This window comes from Mixophyes fleayi, chromosome 7, assembly GCF_038048845.1.
Source record: "Mixophyes fleayi isolate aMixFle1 chromosome 7, aMixFle1.hap1, whole genome shotgun sequence".
In the NCBI taxonomy this organism is placed as follows: Eukaryota; Metazoa; Chordata; class Amphibia; order Anura; family Limnodynastidae; genus Mixophyes; species Mixophyes fleayi.
In genome coordinates, this window is record NC_134408.1 from 22,395,515 (window position 1) to 22,414,441 (window position 18,927).

The window sequence follows — 18,927 nt, forward strand, 5'->3', positions numbered from 1 at the left end:
TGTTTTGCCTTACTTACTTTCGCTTAACTTTCCTTAATGAATGAGGCCTATTATTTTTAACTCCTTTTTTATTTATTTTACCTTCACTTCACTAAATGGAACCGTTGTGGCAAAATGTATTATTTATTGTATTTTGAAAAAATTCTGCAAGAGTTAAGAGTCCAGGGAACTATATCATGACACAAATTTTCCTCCACATTTCGGGAGCTTGGAACATTTTCCTTAGCACAAACCTCAGAGCTTCGCCTCGGCCTGTTGAAGCGGAGCGTGCAATGGCAACCGCCCCCATTTAAAAATTTTTTTTATATAAAGAAAAATAGTATCAGCTGAAAATGGGGAGGACTAGCAGTCCGATCTAACCCCCACCCCATGAAATTATTGTAGAGGAAAACAAGCTGTATGTTTCCTGGAAGGTCCTTGTTGGAGACTGTACCCAGCTGTTCATTGGACCATTAAACGTTTTGTCGTCATGACAACAACACCTTAACCATCTTTGTGAAAGTTTGAACGGCGAAGCCAAACTCCGTTTTTTGGAGGTCTGGAAATTCTGGCAACTCTGTTCAGTGTTTATTTTATTCCATTTCACCACATTTTCCATTCCGTGTTGTCTATTTTGGCCAGCGTTAACACCACAGATCCAAGAAGCCCACCAGTCCTTACGTAAGCATATCTAGGTGCTAACGTTTGCATCTTTCCAGATTTGTTGCTTTTTCTGACTAAGTCAAATACCCGTTGTGTTCTCTGAGCAACCTGTCCTTGACCATATGTGCTGAAGAGACAGGCCCAGGGATCTTGCTGAAGACCACCACTCAGTTTGAAAGCCTTCCTCTCTGCAATGTACAACTAAACAAGGACTGATATAATTAAACATGAATATAAAACAAAGGATCCCCCCCACCCCAAAGTCAAGACACCCGGTCCTCTCTCTTTTTAACTGGCTCTGTCCCCCCCAATACTCACTCTCTCCTTACCTCAACTTACTAACCCTCCTATTACTTCCCCTTATCCCCATAACATACTATTCTGTTCACATAACTCAAGATGGAAAATAAAAATCACTTTTAGCCCCTTTACTGGACTAATTTGCAGAATACGGAACACCGTGCGACTGCGATCTGCCTGGTGAAGCAGCAGGGACCAAACCTCCTTGCGGGGGTCCCTGGCGGAAACATTTGAATCGTCAGACTCCGCGCCTTTGTGGTGGGTGGAGCTAAACCAGGCGGACGGTAGAATTCCATTGTTCCTGTGTGATTCCGTGATATATAGTTTGAGTGTGAACAAAAAGTGTGTTGTTTGTCATAACCTTAAAGGAAAGTAATACTGAAAGTAATCTTAAAACCACATATTAATGTACAGCAAGGTTTACTGACTAAAACAATTGCAGTCTCATGTTTCAAAGCGGAAAATTCTCCAGAGAGGCGCTGTGTGAACGCAGACCTCACAGTCCAACCTCCTACCCCTTAAGCACCATCCCCAATTTTGCAATTTGTCTTCTGAAATACTGCTCGGTACAGCCTCCTTTACAGCTTTAAGTAATCCTTTTATCTCATTTCAGCGATCTCGCTCCGCAGAATGAAAACGTGTTTCTTCACTTGGTGCACCGATGCGCCTACTCCATGTTAGGTAGACCATCGCTCAGCCAAACTCCTTCCCTCTGCCCGTGCGAACTCTGCTTCTTGGCTGCAAAAGCCGCCATGTGCCGTGACAGAACGTTAGGTGCACTAAAGGCACACGACGGGTCATAAAGCTGGTTCTGCGCAGCGGCTGTGCCGCGCTTTGTATGTGACATCCGCCGACTTTGCAGCTGATTGGGTTCTGCCTCACAAGTTGTCTGAGGGTAGATTTGTTTCCTTTCTAACCCTCTGTAGGGCAGGTCACTTGTAAACGTCTTACAGTACGAACGTCATCTCTTCATGGTGCTGCTACATTAACAAAGTGAACAGGCCATAGCTATAAAATATGTTATTGGTCTTTTAAGACATCGTCGTCATCATCACCATTTATTTATATAGCGCCACTAATTCCGCAGTACTGTACAGAGAACTCGCTCACATCAGTCCCTGCCCCATTGGAGCTTACAGTCTAAATCCCCTAACATACACACAGACAGACAGAGACACAGACTAAGACATGTAACCTATATACTACCAGTGAGCCATCTCCTTTACCTTATCAGAAACAATTCACACACAGTTGCATAGATAGATTGTCACCTACAAGGAGCTAGTGACATTGAGGTGCGAGGCACTTGGTGCTTCATACCTCGGCCATGTTACTAGTCCCTAGGGAATCGATAGACTGCATTTACATGAATATTGGTACAGCCCAGACAATGGCTGCCTCCACTCTGTGTATTTGACAGGTCCACTTTAAGAGTTTATTGCTGTAAAGAAAGATTCCACAGGATGCTGTTTGTTCCTCAACCCTGTTTGATGTATGTGTACTTCTGAGCCACTTACTGCTTCCAAGCTCTGTGATTTTCTTACCTCTGTCCAGGTTTGCAAAATGTGAGGCTCTTTAATGTCTGAAAGGGTTAACAGATGTACAGCCGGGAGCCAAGGGTGATGTCAGCTTGTATTATGTCATTCGCGGGCACAATCTGCTTAGTTTCAGACCAAAAGAGAAGGGGGGAAAAAAAAAGAAGGATTTAATTTTTTTATTTTTTTTCCAAGCCACTTTTGATGAGTGGAACTTGTCCAAGATGGTAATGAGAGGAACAGCTTAGGGTGAAATGTGTCCTGGGAGAGGTAAATTAGCTCCAAGACCCAAGTGGGAATGGAAGAGGATCTTCTGTAATCCCCCCCACAGTAAATGGGCTATTAAATGATCATGAATTGTGACAAAACATCTGTCTCGCGGACTTCCAATTTCTATTCCGATTCCGTTTTAGTACCTCTCATTACCACACGTCTACGACAAGCAAAAAAAACCAACTTTTATGTTGAATTAGTTTGCTGTTAGCAACGGGGCTATTTCTAGATGATGCCTTGTGCAATCATTTTAACTCGTAATTCCCCTCTCTCTACACACACAACACAGTACAATAATGAAACTCTTTAGAGAGGATAGTAATATTGTGCATTCAAAAACCACAGTGGGACTTTGAGTTAGTAATGGGAGCAGATGTCAATATATAAAACGTGCTTTGCGGAGCATTTTCTTCCATAAGCATGAAACATAGATGTACACTGACACAGGATTTGTTCAATTTAGGTGAGCTGTGCCAAAGCCAAACTGCAGTTTATTTACGTGCTGTCCACTTGTTGTTAAGAAGCAAGGTCTGCCCACTTATGTCACATGGCTAGGTCACGTGACTAGTTCTGAAAGTGTTATGCGGGATGCACAACAGTAAAAGACAATAGACATGAAGATCATCTCTTGCAGACAAGCTGTGGCTTTGATGTGGTGAAGGCTGAATCCGAGTGAAGTCTATAATTTAACCGCTGAGGCACTTCCATGAGGCAGACAATATGTGACAATATGCATAACACAATGGAAGTATTTTGTGAACTGATCCATAGTTCATGAGAATGCAAACCAATGTCATCTATGAGACGCAAAAGTATCAGAACTTTGTATGCAAATTAATTTGTATTGCTTAAGTTTAGTTTAATTCTGTGGGTCAGCAGCCTCGGCAAACTTGGAAAAAGACGTTTCTGGAACACTTTTTTTTTTTTTTTCTCATTTTGAACGTTGGTGTTTTTTTTCTGGGGTAATGGGGACAATTGGTGGAGCGGACAGGTAGGATCCGCTAGATTCTGCCAAATGCGTCGTCAGCGGCTTGTTCAGCGATTTTGTGTTCCGTCAGAGACAGGGTTAATGTCCGATTCCAGCTGAATAAACAGAGGTAGGAATGGATAAAATAATATCCCCCTCACAGGAGCCAGAACATGTTCCGAGCACCATCTACGCCTTTGCAACCAACTGGCACGCCTCTGCTGCTGGGGAAGTGGCAGAGAAATCCGGCAGCAATTTCTGTACAGCCGACAGACGCTCGCTGGATACGTGTTCTGCCGATCCAGAGACCAGTGAGCAGCCCTCGTGAAGGTTTTTAAGGACCTCTAGAAACTCAGAATATATTCACATTCCCATATAAGGCCTCTTCCAGAGTTGGGCGCAATGTTGCAATACAAGGGTGGTGCAAATGCATATTTTGTTTTCAAGCAGGGTAAATACTGTCTGCTTTTGCATGTTGCACACAAATACTGGACAGCTTTGTTTTTACACTTAAATTTTACATTGGGCTAGAACGCCTCTAGTTGAACTTGTTGTTTGCTTGGTTTGTTGTCCCCTGTCCTATCAAGCAGTAGTACTGCAGGGCTCCGTGCCTTGAACCTGGTTTGGGGTACCGGCACTTTTTGCACTTTGAATGTATGTTCTGTGTGCAAGTCATTGTGGAGGAGACCCTCTCTGACGGTCCATAATCTTGAAGGCAGAATGTGGAGCTTCTCTCTGACCAGCTTCTATCCTTGTAATGTAGGAAGACGACAACAGAGCGTTCTCCAAAGACAGTGCGGTGAATAAAGAGTGTGTTAAAACCATAGAGGGAAGTGCATAGTGCAACAATGTTTACTAGTATTGGAGCTGCCAATGCTACACTCTTGAAGATAGGTGCTAGAGATTTTGCAAAAAGCCCACAATAGATCACATGGTAAATTTATATATTAACCTAATACATTCATGAACTTGTAATGTCTCGTTTGGAAGACTCTGGGCACTTAGGCAGTCCCCTGGCCTCTTTGTAATCTAGTTGATATAGGAAAGCTGGAAAGAAACATTTAACTATTTATTTAAAGTTTAATTCTTAAGCACTTACGATTTATGTAGATGAGACACAAATTAGAACTTTAGGTAGAAATCGGAATCAAATATACGTCCTGCTACGCATTCCTCTTCCTCAAGCAATGGACACACAATGCCGACATTGTCTGTATCTTCCTTTAAAGATGTGTTTGAGTATATCTAATCCTTTCATCTCAATACCAGAGAAATAGCAGCACCCAGGTAACACAATATATTTAATTAGGAACCAATCGGAAACCAGTTGAGCTCTATTTGAAGTGTTTAAGTGATTGTGAGAAGCACCACTTCACCTAATTATGTGTAATTGGGGCTGCTGTGATGAGGGTGATTGTGGTTCACCTTAAACTCAAACACCAAATTAAAATAGATATGAATCTCAATTATCATGATTACCCCATTGAAACCAGTCGTTTAGCATTTATTGGCTGGTTAGACATCCTGGTAGCAGAGAGAAACTCTCGTAGTGATGACTTCTATCATCATCATCACAATTTATTTATATAGCGCCACTAATTTCGCAGCGCTGTATTAGTACTCCCTCACATCAGTACCTGATCCATTGGGGCTTACAGTCTAAATTCCCTAACACACAGACAGACAAACAGAGAGACAGAGACAGACAAACTAGGGTCAATTTTGTTAGCAGCCAATTAACCTACTAGTATGTTTTTGGAGTGTGGGAGGAAATCGGAGCACCCAGAGGAAACCCACGCAAACTTGGGGAAAACATACAAACTCTTCACAATTAAGGCCATGGTTGAGAATTTAACTCATGACCCCAGTGCTGTAAGGCAGAAGTGCTAACCACTGAGCTACCATGCTGCCCCACTGTGCTTCTACCTTTCTAATGTTTTATTATAATAGTTTCTGATAACATTAAAATTCTAAACAGTACAGAATGGTCAGTAAGTGTCAGAAAGGACTGTAAATATATAAATATTGATGTGACAAAAATGTGTGTTATAGTATTAAATAATAACAGTGTATTAAAAGTAATAGTTAAAATGATAGTGTCTATAAAACAATATGTTTTGTAAAATATTCACCCAATTGACAGCAAATGCCCCTGAATACTGCACTGTACGGGAGGGGGCAGAGCGTGGCGGGGGTATAACCTGAGTTTATATCCTCCACCTCTGTGGCATCACCGCAGAGTGCCGAAGCCTGGGACAGACCTGTATTGTACACTAACCAGACATGTTCCATTTGGACAATGACATCACTCAGGCTCAGAACACAAAGTGCATCTGTGTGTAAACCTCTCCTAATGTATACGTTCTACGAGCCGTGTGTTGCAGAAATTATCTTTTTTTACTTGTTTACCTTTTTATATGTCTGTTGGACGTAAATGGGGGCAGGTGGGCGAGCAGGAGTGTCGGGACAGGGTGTGGGACAGGACCCCAGATAGGATAGCAGAATCTGTTTTTTTGGGTTCACCTGATTGTCCGATATCCAGAGACCTCCTCGTTTGGGGTCCTATTTCATTTGAATAGTAAAGATCATGTTGTATTGGTTATATATTATATGGGACGTGATTTCTTGTTGGACTTTTGCCTGGTTTCTGTGATGTGCTGGTTAGGCTGATTGCCAAGCTCAACGTTGAGTACAGTTCCATTGTTTGTCTTCTGTTTCTCAGAATCCCTTCATTTCAAGTCACAGCTCTCCTGTCAGTATAACTGAGATGGGTTCATTTTCTCAAAGTGCAGTAGATTGGGGACATGGCCTAATGGCATAGATTGTAAGCTTGTGAGCAGGGTCTTCTCACCTCTGTCTGTTTTACCCAGTTTGTTTATTAGTTTACTATGTTTGTCCCCAATTGTAAAGCGCTACGGAATATGTTGGCGCTATATAAATAAATGATGATGAAGGGAATATGTGCGGCCTAGTGGAGCGGGGGCAGGGTATGTCTTTATTGGGTGGGTGGCCAGGTCAAGAAAGGATTGAAAATATGACGAGGGAAGGAGGTAGATTTTATATATATATATATATATTTCTCCTGTGCTAGGTACAATTAAGCAAAGGAATATTTTGAGGTTGGCATTTATTAAAACTGGGCCTGTTTCAGCTCACACTCCAGTATTGTCACTGCCGATAGCTAAGGATTGGGGTAGCACAGGTGATTACAAAACTATCCCCTTTTACACTGGCGGGTGTACGAACCGGAACGGGTCCCCCAAAATATGTACATTTGGGAGGTATGTATCGCACAGATGTTGGTAAGTGGGCGCCAGACCGTCTCTCGCTATAACGCGCTACTTAGTGACAGTCCACCTGCACACACTTCGTTGTTTCAATACATATTCAAAAGCGGTTGACAAGTTTTGCAGAAGAGGTCTTCAGCAGTTCCCCTGCACTTTGTATATCAGGTCACTTGTTCCCTGTCCATCTCACTAGACATGGGTGTATCAAAGAGCTTATAGGTACCGAGTTCAGTCCTTAAGTTCAGGTGCCCCGTCCTCACATTCTCCAATCTTTAATCAGGTAGAATCGGCACAATGCACTTGGCTACTATTGGATCCAGCATTCCCTGTAAATGTACTTAATGCCTCTATAGCTGTCACTAGTCTCCCGGTAGCATAACACTTAGCTACAGCCCCCTACTTGTCCCTAATATTCTCCCATGTACTACTTAGCATGGTCAGGGGTATACCAATGGTCTTTATCTTAGCCCCAACTCGAGCAGGTTCTCATAGACTAATTGGCTTCTTGGAGCTAGCGTTGTGTTTTTTCGTTAAAAGCTCAGGTTTGGCAGAGGGCATAATTAAATCCTCTGAACACGCCACTAACACCTCTTCCTCCCCCAGGGTTTCACTGTCAGCTCACTTATTCTATAGGCCACAGTCCACTAAATGGTGCTAAACCAAAGTTGCATGACACAAAAAATCATTTTTGCTTTTACCACACAGCTAACTAGCAAAGCCCTTACTAAAGATTTGAAAGTCACCAACATGTCTTCATATGGGGGGTGACGTCCATTTTACATACTCGTACCATGTTGAATTTGATATTTTGGGTGGTTTTTTTCTTTAATGACAATTAACATTTATTGTGTTTTGTTTTTGTTTTGTTTTTTTTGTTTTTAATATAAATTAATTTTTAAAGTAGTGATTTTACTGCTTTCAATCTATTGTCCTTTGCTGTCTATGTTGCTGAGAATCCATAAATCAACTTGTGAGCATCTTTCAGAAACTTGACACTTCTTAAATCTTTATTTCGCTTCTGTTTTGTCAGATATATATGTGGAGTTTTGGCTTTCTTTCAAAATGCTCCATTTGTCCAATCAGCCCGACGTTGACATTGAAGTTGTTCAGACGTTACATTTTGCATTTATCTTCCCACAGTGCCCTACCGCATGTCTTTTGAAAGGTTAGAATAATGTGAAACATTACATAATCAATAGTCCAATCTGCACAGGCCTCTTCAGTCACTGGGTTACTGTGTGCGCACAGCAGGCTGTATGGTGATTTATGAGCAGGGTATGTTGATTATACTTGGGCACTTTCCATCTTAGATCACCATAACACTCTTGAATAATATTACATTTTCCTCCCACCAGCTCTTTTTTTTTTTTATTTCTTATTTTAGTTCTAGTCACATATTTGGCAAGTTCAATAATTGTTATTTTAACTACTTGAGAAGCATTGAAGATTGGGTGACTGTTCAAGGCAAGAGGTTTTCATAGGGGTCTACCACAGCAAGGCCGTAAAGTGGGATATATATACCTTTCAATGATTGCATGCCTTCTGTTCAAGCAAAATAAGAGCGATGACATCGCCATGGCTGGATTCATAATTGTCTCTTCGGGTTAGCTGAGCCTTGAGCATACACATGGGTACATGACTGCTTACCAAAACGTCCTTTTCCCTAAGTTTCATGCGCAAAATAAAGTGCATCCGTGTCCTGCAAACAGTGCAGGCTGCCATTGTGTGAGTAATTTTCAGCCTATCAAATCACTAGAATCTAGTGACCTCATTGTCACATGACTTGATAGGTTGCATTATCAGGAATATTGGTCCGGCTCACAAAATGGCAACTTCCGCTCTATGTAAAAAGCCACACAGTACTACCAGGATATCTGCTAGTGATTTTTATTTATGGAGTCTGCAGAGACAACATTTCGGTCCCTTATGGATCTTAATTTAAACGTTCCACCATATGTATGTGACATTTGTAAGTAAATTATTTACATTAGGAATGTAATTAATGTTCAACTTTTAAGTCTAAACTATTGTTTTATTGATTGTTTAGACATTTTAATCAATAGGTCTGGTATTTATACACAATCCTTCCACGTTAGCCATTCCTGTACCTCTGTCTTCTCCTCCTCTATCTGCTGTATATTCTGTGTGCTACTGGCTGAGCATCATGGGAGATTTTTCCTGACAATAGCTGAATTGACCAAGGTTATTTTAAAGGGACATGTCTGTTGAACCTTTTTTTCCTCCCATAGGTTTTACATGATGAAGCCAAGCAAGTATTCTACCATTTTCCACAGTAATGAGTATTGTCCATTGTCTGACTTAGGCTGGTTACACACTAATTGTAATCAGCCGACAACAACTGTTCGGCCTGATATCACATTAGTGTGTACGCTGCAGTAATGGACGATTATCGTTCCAGTGGCTCATCGTATTCTGTCATTTGATTTTTAAACTGAACTAAAAGCATACATGTCAAATCTCTCTTAATGTCAGGGAGGCTCCCTGAAATAGGGGTGATCTCCCTCACTCCCTGAAGAATCTGGCATTCTCCCTGATGCTGAGCCAGTACAAGACGTGGTTGGCTTCGCCATCTGTGGCATGATGACACAGCTCAGAAATTGTGTCCTATGTCCAAGTATTGATGGCTATGGAGGTGGCCATTTTCATGGAGACCAAGATTTAATCAAAGACTGACAGGTAAGACAACATGACTTCAGTAATGGAGACAGAAATGTAAAAGACACTTCAGTCTGTAGAGAGTCATTAGCTGCTTTTCTTTAACGCATAGTTGCCTACTCTCCAGGAATGTCCAGGAGACCTCCCGGGAGAGCAGGGCAACCTTCCGGTTTTCACCCCCGCAATAGATAAGCTGTGGGGGGCGGGGCTTAATGATTCATGTCACCATTGTCTGGGACCCTCTTGAGTCTTTCACCTTCCTCATGTTTCTTATTTCCCGGCTCTGGGAACAAAGTGTTCTCTCTCAATCTCTCTCTTTTTTTTTTCTTTCCCCTCCTTCTGTTCCCACAAGTTGCGCAGCTCAAGGCGAATCAAAACTTCTGCAGACTTCATGAATCAGCCATTAACCCTTAGCTAGCAACATCTTAATGCAGCAAGAAGATCGTCATGTTTTAATAAGTTGAAACGACAACTAAACCCCAGGACTGATATTTATTGATATGAACGATGAAGGTAAAATGCATTGTTCAGTGTCACAGTGGCTGTTATACCGTGCAGTATTACCGTCCCCATCCACGGCAGAGAGCTGAAGCTCCTCCCACCTATTTAGGACCGTGTCCCAATGGGATTTCAAACTAGTTAAAAAGATGAGACTGAGTTACTGTAATTTCGCTCTCCCCGCCCCATGTGAATGAATCAACCAATCCACACAGTGCGTTTCTGTAAAGCAAGTCTGCCAAGCTGTCAGTCACTCTGTGTCAGAGAATCACCTTCCTGCTAAAGTGGTGACCTGCTGCAGAGGAATGAACGGAAATGTATTGGCTATATTAAGTATAAAGATTCCATGTCTATTATTCAGCTCTGTAATACACAGACTTTGATGTACACTGTGTGGACAAAAGTATACGGACGCTTGACCATTACACCATCAGGGACTGTAATGACATTGTATTCAAATACATATACTTTAATATGGAGTTGGTCCCTCTTTTACAGCGATAACAGCTTCCACTCTGCTTGGAAGGCTTCCACAAGATGTTGGAGTGTTTCTGTGGGAATTTGTGCCCATTCATTCTGTAGAGCACTTATGAGGTCAGGCACTGATGTTGTACGAGAAGGTCTGGCTCGCAATCTGCGTTCCAGTTCATCCCAAAGGTGTTCTATGGGGTTGAGGTCAGGGCTCTGTGTGGGCCAGTCAAGTTCTTCCACACTGAACTCATCAAACCATGTCTTTGTAGTCCTTGCTTTGTGCACTGGGGCACAGTCATGATGGAATAAAAATGGGTCTTCCCCAAACTGTTGCCACAAAGTTGGAAGCATAGCATTGTCCAAAATGACTTGGTATGCTGCAGCATTAAGATTGCCGTTCACTGGAGATAAGGGACCTAGCCCAAACCCTGAAAAACAGCCCCATATCATTATCCCTCCTCCACCAAACTTCACAGTTGGCATAATGCAGTCAGGCAGGTAACGTTCTCCCAGCATCCGCCAAACCCAGACTCGTCCATCTGACTGCCAGATAGAGAAGTGTGATTCGTCACTCCACAGAGCACGTTTCCACTGCTCCACAGTCCAGTGTTGGTGGGCTTTACACCACTCCATCTGACTCTCAGTTTTTGTGCTTACATTAATGCCAGTGGAAGTTCAGAGCTCTTCAGCTATGGAAGCAGCAAAACGTTGGCGACTTTAATGCACCATACACCTTAGCAGTCTTTGACCCCGCTCTGTGATTTTCCGTGGTCTTCCGCTCCGTGGCCGAATTGCTGCTGTTCCTAAACACAAATGTTTGTAAATGGAGACTGCATAGCTAGGTGCTGGATTTTATACACCTCTGGCAACTGGTCTGATTGAAACACGTCAATTCAGTAATTAACGGGTGTGGCCAAATACTTTTGTCCATATAGTGTATATTAATGTCAAATTGCTTTACTATAATAAAGACTCGGAAACAAAAAACTATTAGCATTTTGATTTATGCATAAACTGTCAGCTTAACTGTTTTTTTTTTTGCAAATGTATTCCAAAGAAATCATCTTCATCAATTTAAATGAGTAAATTTACATTCTGGTATGAAGACACTGTCCCTTGGCACGACCCGTTTATATGGTGGCCTCTATGATGCGGGGGCTCACACCAGTTCGCTGCATAGTTGTGGGGAGTTGAGGTTCATCAGCTACATAATAGAAGGCTCTAATCTTCTGAGTTCATTGCTGGAAGGTTGAGGGAGTTCAGAAATTCCACAGGGTAGTTGGCCGACCCTTCATCGTTCGTTCCACTGTCTAGTATGTCCTCTCCTCTCCAGGGTAATAGCGTAGCAGGTACTCGTTGACTTTAATTCTTTGGTGTCAAAATGGCTTGTGTAGACGGCTGCAGCATCCAACAGAATTATTTAGCTGAGGCTTACCTGAATACTTAAAGTTTAGAAATACACGTGCTTCCTTGCAGTGACACAATGAATGCTCGATAGACTTGGACATTGAAGGTGTTTCTGATTTTTATTGTCCTTTGTGTCTTAAAAGCTACCAGTGGGCGAAATTTCAAATTCTAGAAGTGGCTTGAACATTTTAGGTGTGCATTCATTCACAATGTTTTATATATGAAGACGTTAGATAAATGAACCGTTTGCATAATGCTAAAAACAGAAACAAATTGTAGTGACATTGTCATTAATGAGTCAAAACTAAAGAGTTAGCAAGGCATTGTTGTCTTTTTAAGCCACTAGAATATCTGCTGAGTCTGCCCCCATGTCCGTCTTGTTGCCTAGAATGCCGCTGGTATTAGGGAAGGGCCGGCCCGGGGGAGGAAGGAACAGATAAGAAGGTAAATAACTACATAAGAGATAGATATGTGGTTATGAATCAGAAAATGTGAACTTCTAATGACCTCGCCACTTTGAATATGGGACGTATCTGTTTCTCGTCAGTGGTGGAAGCAGACGTTTTGTGGGCTAAAGCAATGTTTAGGAGGATGCGACTAATCTGTTCCTAGCAACTGATCACTGAGACGCGCCTCATTAGTATCACAAGTTCCTAACGACTTAATAGGTTGCCTCCATGCCTCACTATTAGTAGGGTGTGGGGGGGCGGAGCTCTGTGAGTTACACCATTTGGCCCTGCCCCCTGAACCGCTGTCACATTTCCTGACCTATTACAGCAGGGAGCGGGGCCACGATTATGCGCAAGCCGCGGCACTAAGCCGCGCCACTTAACTATTAAAGTGGCCCGGGAGGTTGCTCTGGAGTCTCCTGGACGTTCTGGGAGAGTAGGCATGTTTGTGTGTACTGTAGTGTGGTGGTAATCTGGTAGAATAGGGAGGTTAAGAAGGTTGCTCAAGAATTTGGTAAGGTTGTCTAAAGAGATGAAGTTTTGGGAGTGCTTGAAGGTTTGGAGGCTGGGGGTTATTCTTAATCTATGGGTCTGAACCCAAACTGATTGTGTACTATCAACTAATCCTATTGTAATATTGTTTACTACAATACCTAATTTTCCTGTTTTAATATTACTTTTAACAATAATATATCACATTTGTAGACAACAGTAAAGTGATTAGATGGAAGGATATTCTTAACAAGAAATGAACAACAGGTCGCAAAGCTGATCAGCAGGCAAAGGGACTGTAGGCAGTATGAATTACCCATAATATCTTAAAGCGCTACGGAATCTGCTGGCGCTATATAAATAAATGTTAATGATGATGTTTCATTGCATTTCAAACAAGTGTTCTAATTTATGGGACTCCTAAACTATATATATATATTTTTATTTTATCTTTTGTATCTGTCTTAGGGATGAATATATAACATTGTTCCTGTTGTAGGACTTTACCTTGTTTTTATGATGGTGCTGGTAATCCTGCTCATCTTTTTAGTACAGTTCCATTGTTTGATTTCCATTCCCCATCATTCCCTTACCTCCTCGCAGAGCTCTCCTATGAATCTAATTGAGATATAATAATCCTCTGAAAATACTAATAGCTAGGTTGGATTGGATACTCCATGGACCAGAACTGTGTAAAAGGACAGCCATGATAAGTTATGAACGGCCCAATACAAGCTTTTCCTAACCATTTAAATTACCCACCACTGGCCTAGAAGACTAGGCTGGAATCTGATCCTACTGTCTCCGTCGTGACTATGGCATTCCGGGGGTTAATGCATGGTGTACACCAGGGGGCTAGGCGGAATGCAGTGGGTAGGTGTTGTCTTTTAGCTATTTTTGGGATCTGAAACTCTTGATGATTCAGGGCCAGTATTACCTCATCGCCATCGCTGCATCCGTGGGAAAGTTTACACAACTTGAATTTTATCAATAGTCCAACAGTCTCTCCGGGGAGCGCTCACTGACAGCACGCTTACAGCACTATCCCACCCTGGCCGCCTCAGCCATACAGCCCGCATTAATGGTGTCATCAGCCTGTGCTGCAAGCGGATGAGGTCAGCCTTGTATATTAAACGCAGATCAAAAACATATTCGTCTCTAGACTCCTGATTGTCATCATAGTCTATTGATTGTTGTTTATGTTGAATTAATCTTCCCCATCGCTCTCCACCCTCAGTTTTCACTGCGTGACCCCCTTGTTCTGCTTTTCAAATTTTTGGAATTCAAGACTGTGCAAAAATCCCAATAACTAAAGGTGGTATTGACTATGGAAACCAAACAGGATCTGTTATTTTGCGCAAATTAGAAAATTAAAATGCAAAATCAGGTGACCGCTTCTGATTGGTTGCTTTGGGCAACCCTACCTTTGACCTTTGCACCAGTTTTCATAAATGTCTTCCCAATACTGTCAGTATTTATTCTCTCTTCCTAATTATAATTTTGAAATAGAAATAATGACGTTTAACTATGATTTTATCTTGTGGTGATGTACCTCAGCCGGCTGCTCCCGATCTTATCAGAACGGAGGCGGCGACTTCTGCGTCACGTGACCTCCTCTGCACAGTGCATAGTGGTCCAGGCACGTTATTAGGTTGTGTTACACTGGGTCTTCTCACAAAATGGCCGCCTCCACTGTGTACAGGAGATACGTCTACTTTAAATAATGTTCTACAATATCTAATGAGGCTTGAAACTATATGGGGCCTCTGACAGGATTACAAGTTCTTAGAAAATATATATATATCTTTTTCTTTCAGAGATCTTAGCAATAACAGCATTGAAGCCCTGGACAAAGGACTATTTGAACCACTACAGAATCTAACGGAATTGTAAGTAGAGAAACAATGGTTCTCCTATCCTTCCATCTCTATTCAGCTCCGCCTCTTAAAGGGGCATTCTACCTTCAGATGACTTTAAATAAGAACTCCACTCACCCGCATTAGGAACAACCCCCCCCTTCCCGGTAGAGTTCAGGTGGAAGTTTCACCGTATTTCCTGCCATGCCGGATAATAATCATATTGACGGCCCTCTGACATTGGCCCACGCACTGCGCTATCTGGCCGGTTTCCCTCTGTCGGCTGCCGTAACTCAGCGTGTGTGGACACCTTTAATGTTCATCTCTCCAGGGCCGTCCTTTCTTGCCACGTTTGATATTACCTTGTCTCCCAGTGGTGCACCTGAGACCCATAGACACTGTGATATTGGGCCAGTTACCCCAGATGTGATATCTCGGCATGTATGGCCACAAGATTCAAAAGTTAGTAGTGCGTGGAGAGAAAGAAAAGAGTTATTCGTTATTGATCGGCTCGTACGTGGCCTCCTGCAAGGTTTACTAAAAGCATTTATATAATCAGGCAGTGGTGTTTATTTCCTCGCCCCTATGTGCTTCCTGTATTCTATCCATACGGCAGCTATGTGTATTATTCATAGCAATAAATCTTCATTGTACTGTAATAAAAGTCACCCCACACACTGCCATTCTTGTTAGACTTCTGTGATAAACCTCTAGTAGCTCATTTATGTATGTATATATATCTATATATTTATTATACTTGGGCCATTTAAAGAACCCCTAACCCTAAATTCCAATGTGTCTTATCTAAAACATACGTTATGTACTCATACATTAACAAACACAAGCAGCCTGTATTTAATTGCTGTATAATGTCCACAAGCTGCTTGTAATCTAAGAACACACAAAACAATCCAGTCTCGGGTCCTTTTTGAGCTACTAATTGTTCCAGCAGGAACCCCCTCTCTATACCGGGGCCCTGCTAGTAGGTTTACTAGTAAGTAAGTTGGGTGTGGCGCACTTTTAGCCAGATGCGCGCTCAGTTTATGGAGCTTTCAGCTGCTCTCCTGACTCTGCTGAGAACAATCTTTCCACTTTCCCGGTCTAGACATATCCCACATCCTGTCACACACACATGGTCGTCCTCTGCCGTTTACCAAATGATACCTGCCCAGCTGTAACCAGAGGGAGGAGAATAACCAGTATCCCGATCCTCCAAACATTCCTAATATCCAGAGTTTAGGGGGAAAATGCATTTGTAAAATGAATTTTCCTGGAACAAGGGGCAATAATTGGGGAGAATGTATTAGAATGAGTTTAAAAACACTGTTACACTGTTTACCTGACATGGGCCAGTTGCTGTGTTAGTTTGTGCGGTCTACATAAAACTCTACAGACCCTTAATTGTGAACTGACTCATTGCAGAAACCTGAGCGACAACCCCTGGCTGTGTGACTGCCGCCTCTCCTGGCTCCCTCACTGGGCTGCTGACAATGGGGTTAGAATTGAGCAGGCGGATTCTACCCTCTGTGACCGTCCCGCTGTGGTATCTGGCCAGCGGCTACTCAATGCCTCCTTCTCCAAGTCCACTTGTGGTGAGTACTGAGCATAGACTGCAGTTCTGTGAGTGGTCTCTCTGGGGCAGGATTCAGTGTACTTATGGTATCGGCAGTACCTGATTGAAACCTGATGTACCCATAGCCACGCCCCATCCATTAGCCACGCCTCTTGTTTTTTTTGTTTTTTTTAAATAAATATAAATCTATTTGTACAGCTAAAGCTATCTCAGTAGCTTTTCCTTCTCAGCTTTGATGACTCACTGTCTTATCGTTTTTTATTACGCTATGAGATAACATTTAGGGGTAGGTGTATCTAACCTTCTAAAAAGCAAAAGTGGAGGTGTTGCCCATAGCAACCAATCAGCTTCTATGTATTTATCTAGTACACTCTAGAAAATTATATTTAGAATCTGAATGGTTGCTATGGGCAACACCTCCACTTTTCCTTTTTAGAGGGTTTGGTAAATGTTATCTTTACTTTATATTATTCTATATTATCTCCAGGACAGGTGAAGCCTGACTGCTGCGTAGGGCTCTAGTAGCGGTAAAGCTTCCTATCAGTTTCTCCAAATTAATCAAGCGGACAGGAAAACATTTTCTTAACTATGTTGGTTATCACAATTATATAAAGGACGCTAGCTTAGATTACTAAAAATATTTCGGTGTGCCTTTAAAATAAAATTTCTCAACCATTTCTTGCCATTGTCCATGGGATATTTATAAACCTAATTCTAGACATGGAGGAATTGCGCTGTTGTGAGGCACCGTACTTCCGGGCTATCGCTGTTCATGACCGGTTTCACCGGAAAAACTTATATATTCTGGGTTTTTTTCAGGATGTGTAGGAGTTTATTTTGGTAAGATACAGTATTGAAATTCAGTACTTTTTAGTTTATGGGACAAGGTATCACTAGTCCTGCATGGCAATATTTGAAGGCGTGCCGAGTGATTCTACTACACCCTAGTTTTGGCATCGTCCCGTGAGGCCACACCCCCTGTCGTGGCGTTAGTCCTTCCACTGGTCTCGGGGAGCGTGGGGGACAGACACTGTTGGATGTTGGTGTAATATACTAAACAACGTAACAACGTTGACCTTTGAATACTGTTTGTGTAGACCATCAACCCAGAAACCATTTTTCCCCCCTCCATTCCCATCTAGCTATTGTGGGGAGCAGTTGTCCGGAGATCAGGGGTTTTACAGTAACGAGATTCCCCCATCTCTAGAATCTCTAGACGGTGACTTTAAACTTTCTCTCTGTTGCAGGTGGCGACCTAATCCATTGTCCGAGCAATCTGTCTTCTGGTGAGGAACCCGTGTTGAGCTTCACACCCATCGCCTTGGCACATCCCGGTAATGAATCTTGCAGCGCACACTGCTTTGCTGAGCTCTACAGCCACTGGACCCTAGACTCTGAGCATGGCTGCCTGTGCGGGGACACAGTCATCCCCAACATATCTGTTCCATGTCGGGAGGTTTGCAATTCCTCGTCAGTCCTGTCTGACTGCGGCCTGTCCGTTATCCAGGATGTCGCCGGCACTCAGTCGTTTACCTCTCTGCACCACTCCAGGGAAACGTACGGACTCGGGGAAGCTGTGCATTTGCAGGTCAGGGCTCCGGTACCGGTTACCCCTCTGCTCTGGGACTTGGGGAACCAGATCCTCAGCACTAGTGAGGTTAACGTCACACACCGTTACGCTCAGCCCGGGCTGTACAACGTGTCGGTGACTCTACGCATGGGCCGTAGAGATCTCCTCGTACATGATGAGCTGAGAGTGGTGGGACTACCGGAAGATATGCAGATTATATGCCCGACTTTGCTGAGGGCCAATGAAAGTGTGGATGTCCTTGTGATGACAAGAGGTGGAACAGAGGTGGAGGTCCAGGATACCTTGACATTCGAGAGTGGTGAGGCAGGTAAGCTGGGACATGTACCAATCCCTATTTCTAGGCAGGTCAAACGATTCCATCATATTCTATAAGAGACTTCGTCTTGGCAGTCAGACAATTGGGTGTGGCCCTTCTTTTGCCTACATAAAGGCAACTAGATTAAACTAATCTGAGATTTGCTGCCTTTGAAAAAGTTTCATTGTGTAATTGACTTTTATTTTCCCTCATTCAATATGAAAGCACGTTTCAAGGTGAAACTGTTTATCCTGATTTATGTGAAATGGGTACTGCTATTCTGTGGCTTCTTTTTTTATTGTTTTTATTTCAAACCTCCGTTAACATGACAGTGATCATTGCTAAGGCTGCAAGAAAGCAAACTGACGAAGTACCGTTACCTATTCGTTCTGCATTAAACGTTTATGTGTTAAAGGTTAAGTCCACTTGGATGATCTTTTTTAGACCAACAGGGAGTATTCAATTGACTGGAAGTTTTTTTTTTTTAAGACCGCGTTAAAATGAATTTTAACGCTGTTTTTTTTTATTATTTTCGAGCGGGTTAACTTTACCCACGATTCAATTCCATTTTTAACGCTCCGTTTTTTTTTCATGAAACGGTCCTATCGCGCTCCA

General features: G+C 42.5%; 1 protein-coding gene across 2 annotated transcripts in view; it reads left to right on the plus strand.

Annotated features, from left to right (window-relative positions):
* The window catches only part of PKD1 (polycystin 1, transient receptor potential channel interacting), a 99,120-nt gene that overhangs the window by 21,691 nt on the left and 58,502 nt on the right, over positions 1-18,927 (plus strand). For both annotated transcript variants that reach the window (XM_075179321.1, XM_075179322.1), the window contains exons 2-4: positions 14,815-14,886; positions 16,276-16,445; positions 17,674-18,324. In XM_075179321.1, coding sequence (XP_075035422.1) covers positions 14,815-14,886; positions 16,276-16,445; positions 17,674-18,324 — 893 coding nt within the window. The remainder of the gene's footprint in view (positions 1-14,814; positions 14,887-16,275; positions 16,446-17,673; positions 18,325-18,927) is intronic.